The sequence below is a fragment of the Aptenodytes patagonicus genome, chromosome 6 (assembly GCF_965638725.1).
Source record: "Aptenodytes patagonicus chromosome 6, bAptPat1.pri.cur, whole genome shotgun sequence".
NCBI classification, from domain to species: Eukaryota; Metazoa; Chordata; class Aves; order Sphenisciformes; family Spheniscidae; genus Aptenodytes; species Aptenodytes patagonicus.
In genome coordinates, this window is record NC_134954.1 from 55,034,184 (window position 1) to 55,048,038 (window position 13,855).

Here is a 13,855-nt window from a genome sequence, read left to right on the forward strand (position 1 = left end):
TTTGTGTCTCAAAAGTATAGGAAGCCCTGCTAGGGGAAAAAGAAATACTTTGATACCAGGCATTTTTCCAACACGCTTCCAAGCATCTCATGAGGGATTCTGTAAAGTGGAGATAATTAGGTAATTTGCATGACAAGACTGACACAATGAATACTTATATTTCCCCCAAAATTCAAAATTCTTCTCAGTTCCACTGCCACCACTCTTGCAATGCCTGTTCTACACCTACCTTCTGCATTCTGGTATCAGCCCTTCCACGGGCATGTACGCATCACTCGATGTGTATGCCAGCTCCCTGACAGTGAAAAGTACTGTCTGTAAATTCACCACAGAAGTTTAAAATTATAGTATTTTTCACACTATAATTGCATTCAGCACCCTAAGATTTAAAAAAACCCTACGAATTTGATGCTTTACCAAAACTTCCAGCAAAGTTTCTGACTTCTACCCCTCAAGTCTTAAAGCAAAATAATAAATTATAAATATTTTACAGATTACGTAGCAAAGAAAATTTTTCTTATAACACGAAGATAATTCTTCACTTCAAATGTAAAATATCATTGAAATTATACATACAGGTTTGCAGCCTCGATAGCTAGATCGTTTCTTTAACATCTGTTTTTCTAGTTGTCTCAGAATACCCGACATGAAAAAGGGGTTTAAGCATCACGTACACATAAACATTATCCTACTATAGAATAGTTTTAAATAGGATTAATAACCTGAAGAGCGTAAGTGCAAATCATATTAAAGATCTTTCTGAAAGCATATGGCTTCAATTTTTTACTTTTTGCGCATCTATTACTATCATGAGTTTTAATCACTACTCCTTATTTCTAACATTTTATATATTCGTATTTTATTTTCATAGCACCTCTTGATAGCCAATAGTTTTTAGTGATGAAAACAAAGACAGAACAATTAAATACAATAAAAAATGAAGTCTTTATTCTTTTGGCTCAACTGTAATGTGGTTTACTGTTCTTTATGGTAATAGCATTTTCCTGCATGCAGTTCACCGACACACAAGTCAATATTTTTGTAAAAGGAGGAGTCAACATCGAATTTTTGCTTGTGTAAGAAACACAAAATGTCCTGATGTGATCAATTATACAAGTTTGCTATTTAATTCCTGTGGAAAAAAAAACATTGTGAATCCCATATTATATTTAGAACAGTTCTAGTGCAGCATGAATCAACAAGAATAAGAATAGTCTATGTAAACAAACACTGGTAAAGATTTCATGAATAAAAAGACTACCTTGAAACTTCTGATGCAGGCAGTGCTAGAGTTTGAAACAAATCTTCCCCACCACATTTCAATTACAAGTTATATCTATTTGGAAGCAAGTGCATTTTGGACTCAGTTTGAAACTTATTTCACATTAAAATGTGTGCAAAAATACAGTACTAATAAAAAAGCAGAAACGTAAAGCTACCCCATTCTTTCCTTTGTTTCTTATTTTGTGAAGTTCTTGAATTAAAAAGTGCTATGGATAGAAAGTAACAAAAGTGACAGTGACATCAACCTGAAGATAATTCTCATTTCTTATTTTATGTACAAAACGCTGAAAAATAAAATAAAATGGTATTTTTTACAATATTTATATTTTCTTAGAAAATTCTATCCATGTATTTTTCAACAGATTAAGCAGTTTGCAACGTATCCTGTACAGTCTGACTATACACCGTACAGTAGTCACTTAAAATCTTAGAATGCAAAGCAAGAAGCTCTTAAATAGCTGCAAACTATTGCTTGATGTCATGAAAGAATGATGACCGATTGAACAATTTGTTTCACTTAACCACTGAGATATGGCTTCCCATATTAGACTTTTAACAGTGGAAGGAGTAAAATCACAGCAGCAAAGGCAAGATAAACATGCATCAGTGATAGCTTCCAAACTATCTATAATGGTACAGAATACTTCATATTAGCTGTTGAAAGCTTGCAAACTACACTTACTGTGGTACATATTTGATGCAATAAATATTGTGCACAGGTCATTATTTGTTTGCTCAAACATGCACCACGGGATAAAATAACTATTTACACAGACGGTACTTTTTTAATCAACACATACAATGTCAACCTTGCTGAGAGCAGAAGATGGCTAAACGATACTGCAGGGTGAAGCAGAACAACTTCATTAATTCTTAAGTTTTGCAGGTTTTTGGTAAATTCAATTTCCCAAGTTCAGGTAAGCTGTTTTCTACAGAAGAATACTTAAAAATGAACTCTGTCCCTCGGTAAATTTTTTATCCAGAGTTCGTTCAACTACAGTTAAATGACTTATGAAAAAATAAAACATCTGTTCTATTATTGTAGACTCTATGGGACTTTACAGGCACATTAAGATTTGTCTGGATGAGATACTAGAACGGACACTGTTATTAAGCACCTCAAAATATAGAGCCACCCTGAAACATGGAAGTAGTAAGACTCTGCTGCTTTGTGCGACGTCATGTTTTTCCATGCATGAACTACAAGTGCAGCATGCCTTCATGCAAATCACTTCTGTCTGTACATTATAGAGAATCCGAGAGCAGAACACCTGGTTCTCATACCCCCTTCCCCAACATAAAACCCATTTACAAAAATAGTCACATATAATAGTAAACAACCTGTGAATTAAAAAATGATAAGTTCACCAACACTGATTTTTGTAAAAATATGGCAAATGTGGCTGTTGAAATGCAGTGGATACAATTTTTGTACTGTGTGTTTCATGTTAAACACAGGGATTCATAGGTTCGCACCTTTTTGTTTAACTGGTCCCTACAGTCTGATTGGCCATTTTATCTTCTCTTCAGCAGTGTCAGCTGGTAATGAAAACAACAACCTCCTGTCAAGGTGTTACCCTGTTTTACAGAGTTGCAGTTTGATGACGAGGGGTCACTGTCTTGTTATAGGCACTGACCTTTTTTTTATATATATATATAATTATATATATATTTATATATGTAAAAACTGTCAGTTTGGCATGTACCTCCTACAGGAGTCCTGTTGACACAAATACATACTTTCTCAGGCTGTAAACAGTTTATCACAAACAGAATTCTGTGTTACTTTTTACTTTCCCTGCTGTCTTTACCTTTATCTTCTTTTTCTGATTTGTCTTTTTCATATTTGTCCTTGTCTGGCTTTGTTACGCTATCATAAGAAGGTGGGGAGGTTGTGGATGGAGTCATATCTGTTTTTTCTGGAGTTGAGTTCTCATTTAGTTTATCCATAATCATATCTTCTTTCATGGGCAGATCCTCCTCATCTTTACCTTTATCCTGATTAAATATACATGAAACTTTCTTGACTTTTTGCCTTAAAAGATGACGTCTGAAAGCACGCTGAATAATGACAGCAGATACCTCCTCCTGTTTTCGTTTTAACGTGGTTGTAATTGGTTCATAGGAGACTTTAGAAGGATTGGCTGCCATAAACCGATCTTCCATCTGTATTCTGAGGGCGTCCATCTCCCCACTTTCCCCCAAAACACGCTTTGTGAAAGCAAACAAGATGTCAAGGCAGTGAATTCTGTCCCCGCTTACCATGGGCAGATCCATTGCAATAAGCTGGACTTTGTTTGGTTTTGCTATAAGAAGAGGAGGGTCTAACGAAGCTGCAAAATCTGATAGCTTACTGAACTCTATGAATTGTGTTGCATCGGGATCAAACTTCTCCCAGACTTCATAGAACATCTCAAAGTCATCCTCACTCAAGGGTTCAGCACTTTCTTCAGTGGCAACACTGAAGTTCTCCAAAATCACAGCAATGTACATGTTCACCACTACCAGAAATGATATGATAATGTAGCTGACAAAGAAGAAAATCCCAACGGAAGGGTTGCCGCAGTCGCCTTTCACGGAGCTCCCCGGATGATCTTTCTGAGGGTCACAGTCTGGCTCCCCACTGTTAAGAATTGGGGCTAGCAAACCATCCCAGCCAGCAGATGTGGTAATTTGAAATAGGCAGATCATGCTGTTGCCAAACGTTTCAAAGTTGAACATGTCATCAATCCCAACTTCCCTCTTAACATAGGCAAAGTTGGACATGCCAAATATCGCATAGATAAACATGACCAGGAACAGCAGCAGACCAATGTTGAACAAAGCAGGAAGAGACATCATCAAAGCAAAAAGCAGAGTGCGGATTCCTTTAGCACCTTTAATGAGACGCAGGATTCGACCGATTCTGGCAAGTCGGATGACTCTGAATAGTGTGGGGGATACAAAATATTTCTCAATCATCTCAGCTAAGAACATACCTGTTGAAAAACAAGTTAAATTAGTGAAGAATATTATTACATTTTAAAACCACTCCTAAGGATTTATCCTACAAACATTGTAGAACTTTAAGAAGAATAGGATATTTGAAGATTTTAGAAATTAGCCATTCAGTTGTTTTTACAAAACCTTTACAGTTTGGTATGCTTTGGAAACCCATAAATCCCAATAGAAATTCTGAAGTAATTTGCAGGATAATGAAAACTGCGTCAATGACATTTCTAAGTATTAACTGTATGACTACGTATGCAAACAGACACACAAATACACAACATCAATCTGTTTTAGGACAAACTGGTAGCTAGTGTATGTGGACTAGCAAATGCTGAGACCACAAGAATAGCTTTCTGTTTAACTGTAACAAAAATAATCTCATCAGTTAATCTGAAGAAAGATCATATTTATAGTAGTATTAAAATGCCATGTAATCAAGTTATGGTATTCAAAGAAAACATGTCTGTTTGAAGAGAACTGCATCTTCTTAATCACAGATGATATAACGTGACTGCAAATTTAGTATTAATGACACAGCAATTCCAAACATGAACAAACTGATAATAAAAAGGCTTCTTAGAACTCACTGAAGAGTAGAAGAATTGAGCATTATATTATGTGCCTCAAAGCAGAAAAATAACTACATCCTGTTTCCATACAAATATGGCAAAAGCAATTTGCATATTAAGGAGTTCTGAGAAGTTAAAATGACAGAATTTTTACTCAAGTTCTTTCAGGTTTTCTGCTCTAGATAAAGCAAAGATTAGTGGAGCTATGTACTTATTACTACATCTGCTTCAGCTCTGCTTCTCTGGTTGCTCACTCCAGCTCAGGCATAAAACCTCTCAGGATCAAACAAAACTGTGAAGTAAGCTGAGGGCTTTACCCTGCTGTCTGGGGTGCTTACATGCTAGCCTAACAACAGTCCCACACAGATTTTGCTCTTGGATTTTGGATTGCTCGACGCTTTTCCTGCAACTGCCACTGTTAGTTTATATCAAAATTGCCTTTCATGTACGGGTTTGTTTCTGTGCTGAGGAATTTCTACTGAATTCAGAATAAAGATCTAATTTCAACTAACAGAAAAGTGAGAGTGTATGAAACCTATTGCTAAAAAATTTCTTACCGTGCTGTTCAGTTATTTTATGGATAATATGAAATCAGAAGAAAGAAAAATTGTGGTCAGACTTTCTAGTGACAATGTTGAACCAAAATATAAATAGACTTCACATGCCAAAAATGTTTCAGTTTCCACAGAATTAGCCATTTCATAAAAATGAATTGTTCTTACCTACTATGGAGAGAATGACAACCACAAAATCAAAAATATTCCAGCCTATAGTAAAGTAGTAATGGCGAAGTGAAATCAATTTCAGGACACATTCTCCAGTGAAAAGTACAATAAACACCAGGTTAATCCAATATAAAATGTTTTCCATGTCTTCACTCTGATCATCTGTTTCTACCATCATTGTGACCATGTTAAGGCAGATAAGTATCATGATACTGATATCAAATGCTTGTTTTGTTACAAAATCAAAGACCATGCCTTGGAATTTGTTCTGGGGGGGGAAAAAATGAGATTCATTACAATATGCATGGGTAAAATGTCTTTTTTGAATTTGCTACAAATTATTTAAATCTAGTATGAAGGGGATTTCATGTCTTCCATGAAGTCCTCCATTTGTATGAATTTTCCAGTTTGTACATGTAAACACAAATTAAATAGAAATGCAACTATTGTGTTCATAAGCATTAAAGGGATGATTTCAAAATATGCATGATGCATTTTTTTTGAAGTTGCAAAGGAGACTTTGCCACCCTGAACCAGTTTACTGTAACCTTTTGTGACACAGACTATTAACGGAGTGCTTAGCTTGGCAAAATTTGAAAAAAATAAGCAGGAGGGGCGAGAGATGAGCAGGCTGAGAGTTAATAGCACTTCATTTGCCAGAACGCTTATAAAGTTTTCAAGCCCCAAGTTCAGTGCTCTTCATGCCACCAAAATAACCTTTAAAACAATATCTTCCTTTTTTCAGCTATAGAGAATTTACCGATGGCTGGACTGATCATTGAGCAGGTTCCACAATCCAAAGTAGAACTGCAGAACTGGAATCACTCTCTGCCCCAGCCAAATCCTGCTCTGTTGTTCTAGGGTGCAGGAGAGCAAACCATTGTATGGATTGTGCAACAGGAATGTGAGGGGCAAAAGAACTTTTTTTTCAGGCAATGATATGGTAACTTGCCCGCCCATACAGCAGTTTCGGAGTCGTCCTAGATGACTGAAAAAGCCTGTGCCCTAAGGCTTTCACATATTTTGACAAATACACTGTCACATTTAATTGTTCTAGTCAAACCAGTGTTTTGAAAAAATGCCACATAAAATGTCATTGCCATGAGCAGAGAGAAAATGAGGGGAAAAAAGGAAGGGAAGAGTCTTCCATATTCAGACAACAAAAGAGAAAAAAATTGGACTTCAGATGAATAAGGCTTCTCTTCTATCACTTGGTTTTTTAGTTTACAACTTAATTCAGCCTAAAGCATAGTTGAAACAATCCCATTTTAAAATAAAGGTAAAAATAACAAGAAAGATTTTTATTCTTACTGCTGGTCGAGGTATAGGTTTTTGTGGTTTCTTTGAACCCAATTTTTTCATTGCATTGTAGTATTTCTTCTGTTCTTCTGTCATAAAAATGTCTTGACCTCCAAAGTAAACCAAAGAGACAAAACCTGGTTACAATCACGTATCTCTATTGATTCCTTATAAACAAAGATACTGAATAGTAATAATCACTCTTGTTCACATTCTCATCTGTAGGAAAAGTTAGGACAGACATAAAAATCTCCTTTTATCATGATTATTAGTAGTTTGGTAGCAGAAGAATTGCTTTACATATGCCACCTTAACATTTAGGATTTTTTTTTGAGAGGCTCTTGAACTTACATTGTTTCTGGTAGACCTCTGCTTTTCACTGGGGAGAGGGGAGGTACAGAGGAGGGAGAGGTGCTTTTTCTTTGTTCTGCTAAATTCTATCAGTTATTACAGAGATACAAACTAATAAAATATTCTGATCCCCTTCTCTTGTTTTTCCTCTAGAGTAAATTTTGGCAAAATTTCAGAACTGACATCTATGATACCAAAGGAGAATTAGAAGGTATCCAGATGGTCATATTTCGCAGCCTCTTCTTCTCCCTCCACTGGGGCAGGACTTGAAGCAGGAGATCCTACTATGTGGAACGAGTAGAAAAAAAAGCCAATTCTCTCCATCTCAACCCATTTCAGCACATGGATCCAACAGCACTTCCACCACTCCAATAACACTGTGTGTAGCCAGATAATTTAGTTAAGTTCTGCAGCTGAAACACGGATACCTTTTGAGGCAGTGTTGACAAAATATGAAGACTAAAGAGAGTACAAATAAAGATAATACAATGTTTATTATTAGAGTTCAGAAATCTACACTGCTGAGCTTTGAGACATGAAGGTAGTATAGCTAAGAGTTTTTAAAGCTACATTTAGCTATTTCAGTGGTTAGCCTTTTTGAGGCTGTTACAGAGTCCAGCCCCAAATCCACATCTTTACAAAGATGACATTGGGTATTTCACTAACCATGGACAGACATATGTTGTCACTTGTCCATCAAACCCTCATCAAGCCAAACTGTAAGCTTTAGTAATTTAAAGTATTTAATATGCAGAGCACATTAATTTATCATAAAATGAAAAAAATAATATTTTATTAATAAAGTTATTGTGTGTGGACCAAAAATAAGCATTTTTTTAGCTTTCTTTTCACAATAATGATGAAGTACTTATCTTCTTTTTCTGCTGGTTGAAATTGTCTATGATGACACCAATGAAAAGGTTCAAGGTAAAGAATGATCCAAAGATGATAAAGATGACAAAGTAAAGATACATGTACAGGTTATCTTCATACTTAGGCTGATCCAAAACCTGCAAAAAAGGCATAGAAACTAAGCCTTAGTTTAACTGTGAGCACAGAATCAAATATCTGCTGGACAGAATTTAAGGCTCTGTCACTCTGATCTTTGCTTCTTATGGTCAAGTTCCCACGTATCCATCCCACTGATCTTCAGTCTGTGAAGTTACATTCTTGACAAAGAACTTTACTATCAAACTTGATACTTCATTTTAAAAAATGTAACTGGCCTATATGAGCTTAGAATAAATACTGAGGACACAATTGGTTTAAACTAGTATAGTACCATCTGTCTGAGTCTATCGACAACCAGAAACACCAGCTCGTAAAGCTGCAACCTTTTCTGTAGATCTCGTGGGACGCCCCTGATGTGGGCTTGTGGAGCTTTCACTGCTATAGGCACTTAGGAAACTGCCCTGGATTATGGAAGAGAGGCAGCCAAGCCATGTTTAGAGCAAGCATATTTTCTTGGTACAGCTATGCATATTTACTATACTACAACAGGCCTCCTGCTGTGAGTGTAGCTTACCAAAAAGGTTGGAGCTTTACCAGTATAGTTTATTCAGTTGTCTACTTAGAACTAGAGGACAACTTGCACCAAGGGAGCAAGGGGAAGGCAAAAGGGTAAGAAAATGCACAGGCCGAGTTAAGAATAGGAACTGTGCCCTGAAGAAAAGAGTCAGGGGGCTTGCAGAGCACAGTGAAAGTCTCAATTTTAAAAAAAGATCAGTGTTACAAAAATCATGTCTAAGCTGTGTATTTGTGCCTATTTCCAAATCTAAACAATGTCTCAATGCACATAATGAGAGGAGGAAAAGGCATTTCATGGCAATAGTTAAGTCTGCTGTGGAATTGAAGAATTTTGGTCCAACTGCACCATAAAGAACATGGAATCTTTTAGGACTGCTCCTCTGCTTTGTCTCTTGTATTTTTCCTATGGTTTCCATTTTCTTTAACTACAAAACTGTAACTCCTTGTTCTCTCATTTTTACTGTTATTTCTGAAAGATGTTAAAATTACATTCTTAAATCTTGGAGCTCGTACAGTCAAAACAAATGGAGTCAAGGGACTATACTTACATTACGAGAATCCACAGCTGCGTACATGATATCCATCCATCCTTTAAATGTAGCCTATAAGCAGAACACTGGTGTTTACCTCATGCTTTTCCTGGAAAATGGCTTGTCAGAAACATAGTTTAAGAGCTGAAGACCAAGTGTCTTTAGTGCTCATCACAAACACCAGCACAGTGCTATGTTAATAGGTGACTCTTGCCTTCTATTGTATGTTTTATTCATATACAAGAATTGCAAGCAAATTCTAGTATCTAACTATAGAGGACACAGCATCTATTAAGAACTTTTATCAATTATGAGTAATATCTGATATAAAAGTTATTTTCTGTGTATGAGCAAAGTAGGTGTACTTGATATAGATTCAATGCAGCTAAGGTGAATTAGGTTTGAATTACGATTTTTTTCTCATAGTCAGCATAGCCTCTACACTTTGTATTATTTCTGTCATGGATTTATCCCACACTTAGTGAGAGACAAGATTTCTAAATGAAAGAAACAATGAAAAATCACTTTTTACTGTTACAAGTAAACAACAGAGATAGAGAAATAGAAATTAAGGAGTGGTGACTTACCACTTGGAGCAGAGAAAGATAACCAAGGCCTACATTATCAAAGTTAACCTTCACATTCTTCCATCGGGCAGTTTCATTGTTTTTTATGAGCTCCTCACATTGACTATAGTTGTTGATTTGGCTGATATCAAATCTCTCATCAGTTGTTGTGTTAACACAGTAGTAAAATTTTCCAGCAAATAGATTTACTCCCATGATACTGAAGATCAGCCAGAATATAAGGCAAACAAGAAGCACATTCATAATGGATGGAATTGCTCCTAAGAGGGCATTCACAACCACCTAGAGTACAAATGAAACCAAAGAGAGACCGTGTAAGAACACAGGCACCAGTATCTTACAAATGCTTCATCAGTCTTTCTTAAATTTAACACTCTATTTTCATTCTAATATCTGTGTTACACATTTTGAATTGTTGAGAGTAACAAGTAAGAAAAGCAGTATAGAGGAAAGATAAAATATCAACATAATTAGAAGGAGAAACATACAAACAGTAGCAAATGGTAGCTTTAAAGAATGGGAAAAAGAAGAACAAACAGGTAAAACGAACTAAAAAAAAAACAGAAAAAAATCAGCATTTATTAATTATTTTTAGAATATTTACTTAATGTATGCCTGCAAAACCATATCCATAGTATTTCTAATGACTGATTGGATCAAACACAACAAACTTTTTTCTATTACGTGTTTACTGGATAAACAGTCCAAATTATTATTACTGAGCAAATTTTTAATTGAAAGTAACTTTAAGACTTTTAAATAAAAGAAAACTCAGGGATGTATGCATGTTCATTTGGATGGTTATATATAAAACCAGAAAAGCAGACATGTTCAAACCAGGAAATCAGCTGAGTATCTGAACACAGAAAAGCTGGTAGTGTTCAGGCAAGTGGCAGATAAGACTTGAAGAAGGAAGAGACTTGATTTAATTCCCAAATGAATTTTGGGGAAAATCAGGCTTCAGGAAAGAAAAATATGAAAATCAGTTCATGTATGATGATGAACGATGATTAAAAACATGCCAGAATAAAAATAAAACAGTAAAGAAAAAATTAGGGAGAAAGTAGGTCCATTATGAATGAGAATGATTTATTTAATGATTAAACTGATGAATTGCTAAATTAGTTAAGTCCTATTTTAAATCTGCTTGTAAGTCAGTCTAACAATGTAAAATTTAGTAACTATGGAGCACCGCTGCCAATTTTGCCAAAACAACTGAATCAGATCCTTAGAACCTAATGAAGATTTTGTTTTAAAAATGTCGGACATTAGGTATTACATAGATGAGATTATTTATAATTCATTTAGTTTATATAATGTAGGTACTACAACAGATCCTCCAGCACACTATGCTATTTGTTTCTATTTGAAATACAAATATGTAGCTTAAGCCTGTAAAATGTTTTGGCATTACATTTATAGCTACAATTAATAGGTTCCATAGAATCAATTACTTGTAAAATTAGTCATCTAGGTAGATCACGTTTTATTCCTTGCCATTTTACAGAATAGAAAATAAAACCTTTGAATGTTAGAGTAGGTGATGAACCACCACCATATATACCATATAGTAGACTTGGGCTGAAGGAAAGGGGAAATACTTGTTTTACTTTCAGGGCTCCATTCCTGCTGAAACAATACCTCTTTGGGGTGATACATACTTTAGGCAATATTCGTGATCCTATAGGACTTCAGTGAAGTTGTTGTTATGCTAAATCTAGGAGCTGGACCAAATGAGGTTCCTTTCAATGTAAATTACGACACTATAAAAGCACAGAATGGTGGATGAAGTCCAAAGCTTCCATGCTTTTTTTTGCCACATATTTTAAATCACGTTCTAATAAGTGTTTATTTCTAATGGGGAAATTAAAAAAAAAATCAAAATAGTTTCTTACTCATACTAAAAATCTCCTTAGCAATACCTATTATAAATCAATAAGGAAAAATAATATAGCATTTTATCACTTATCAGCCAGGCAGAGAGGATTCCCTAACTAATGGATAAATCTCTTCTGACTAATTTCAACAGTGCTGTCTTATGTTGACAGACCTGTACTCTCAGCTTTGTCAATGACATGACTGTGGAAGGCCATAAGGAGTAGTTTGACCTAAACAAATGAATAGTTTAATAATAATGCTGAATTAGTTTAAACTGGAAATCCATGAACTCTCTGATTTTAGTGGGAAGTTTGACTGTAATAATAAATGGCAACATAATTTTTTCCCAGTTCGGGAATATTTTCCGAATATATATTAGTTATTATTTTTACACTATTTTTATTTAAAGTTATCTCAATTCTTCTACTTAAAAATATAAGTAGATTTCTTAAATGTAATAATATCATCCATCAGGAATAATTATTGAGATATAAAGGGATAGTTAATGAAGTGAAAATATTTGTCCTTAAGCTTTCAGTCTCATCACACCCGAGAATTCTGTTCTTCTTTCTGCTACAGCTGCAGGTCCAGTCATGTTCTTCTTTCTTTAATGGCTGGATTTCTACAGCTGACCTACTTTCTCTGTTTTTAGTCTGAGTCCTGAAGCTATAGCAGGACCAGCTGGTAGTATGAATCATTTGAAGACACTCAAAACATGCTGTTGAGCATCACTGAAAACACTGATTCAGACACCTCCTAGCTTCCACTGGTAGTAGGGGTGTGAGAAAAGAGAGCAAGGCCTGACAGCAAGTGAAAGTAGGGAAAGCATCAGAAAGACATTAAAAGCGTTGTTTACTGGTTTAAAAAAAGGTAGTATGTGTCTAGCACCGTATAGCAGTGAGCGGTACTGCTTGGGACAGAGCATAGACAGATTAATTATACTCCCACAGGCTAGTTTCATGATGTCCCAAGTGCAAATTAAAGTGTATTTCCCCCAGCAATAGTAGTGGTGGGAAGATGCAGGGGAAACATAATGTTTTCCACAGTGGCAATGTTTTCTATTAATTATTAGTTTGGGCAGGCACAAGTCCTGACCCTAGAGAACAGTAAGGCAGATTAAAAATTTTAAATGGGTAGAATGGAATTTCTTGCTTGTATATAGGAAGTATAATGCTCACTGGAAGTAATTTTAAGTGCCTGTGCAAATATGTGCACCATACTATATTGTCGTATTTTCAATTCATAGATGTTAAACACCATGTTTAATTACTATGTTATGAACAGACATCTTGAATTTCCATGTACCAGACCTTAAAATCTTCTCATACTAACTTCTTCACCAACTTGAGCTACTGTATCTTTAACGACATTAAGCCTGACATTAATTACTTTAAATAAGGCAAAATTCATTATATCCATAGGAATATTTCAATGGTTAATTGCCTAACTAATAAAAATATACGTTGCATTTCTAGTCTGAAGTTACCTAACTTCATCCACTAGTTTTTATTATATCTTTTGCTAAAGTCATAAATCTCCTCCTTATCTGGGTATTTTACAAAGAGATACAGTTAGCAGATCAGGATCAAATCAGTAGGTAAAGTTTACACCAACATGGAAGTTATGGGATTGACAATTACCCATAAGCCTTTATGACAAAGTGATTGTCTTTTCCTTGCCACATTAAATTGCCACTTAAGTAATTTACTGTGCATATAAAATTTGTAATATTTTGTATTCAGTTTTTTTGCTAATCATTCTCATAAAAAAAACAACAGCTAATGTGTTTTTTAGCGAGATACTATCGAGGTTTTAGATAGGCCTTATATCTGATATAAACATCCCAAATTTTCAAATTTGCTTCAGCAAAATTCCAGAAATTTGTTGGAGGCAAGGAAGTGGTATTTTCTATTTGACTTTATAACCTTTCATCAAAGCCTGTTTCCTTTTTGGTTGAAGTCTTTCACTTTCCACACACATAGAGCATCACATTTTCTTCAGAAGCTCACCAATTTGTAGTTGACTTATAAATTTGCTAATTGGCTTATAACCTGGGGTGCCAAAGATCAGTGATTGCAGCAGGGAGCTCACACAAGGATCCCTTTTAATTACAG

At 35.3% G+C, this 13,855-nt stretch overlaps 1 protein-coding gene across 6 annotated transcripts in view; it reads right to left on the reverse strand.

Moving 5' to 3' along the window:
• Positions 1–926: 926 nt before the first annotated feature.
• SCN2A (sodium voltage-gated channel alpha subunit 2) overlaps positions 927–13,855 on the reverse strand; it is a 79,657-nt gene continuing 66,728 nt past the window's right edge. For all 6 annotated transcript variants that reach the window (XM_076342735.1, XM_076342730.1, XM_076342736.1 and 3 more), the window contains 6 exons: positions 9,864–10,145; positions 9,295–9,348; positions 8,092–8,229; positions 6,881–6,985; positions 5,567–5,837; positions 927–4,262 (listed from right to left, as the gene is read on the reverse strand). In XM_076342735.1, the coding sequence (XP_076198850.1) occupies positions 3,067–4,262; positions 5,567–5,837; positions 6,881–6,985; positions 8,092–8,229; positions 9,295–9,348; positions 9,864–10,145 (2,046 nt within the window). In that variant the 3' untranslated portion in view covers positions 927–3,066. The remainder of the gene's footprint in view (positions 4,263–5,566; positions 5,838–6,880; positions 6,986–8,091; positions 8,230–9,294; positions 9,349–9,863; positions 10,146–13,855) is intronic.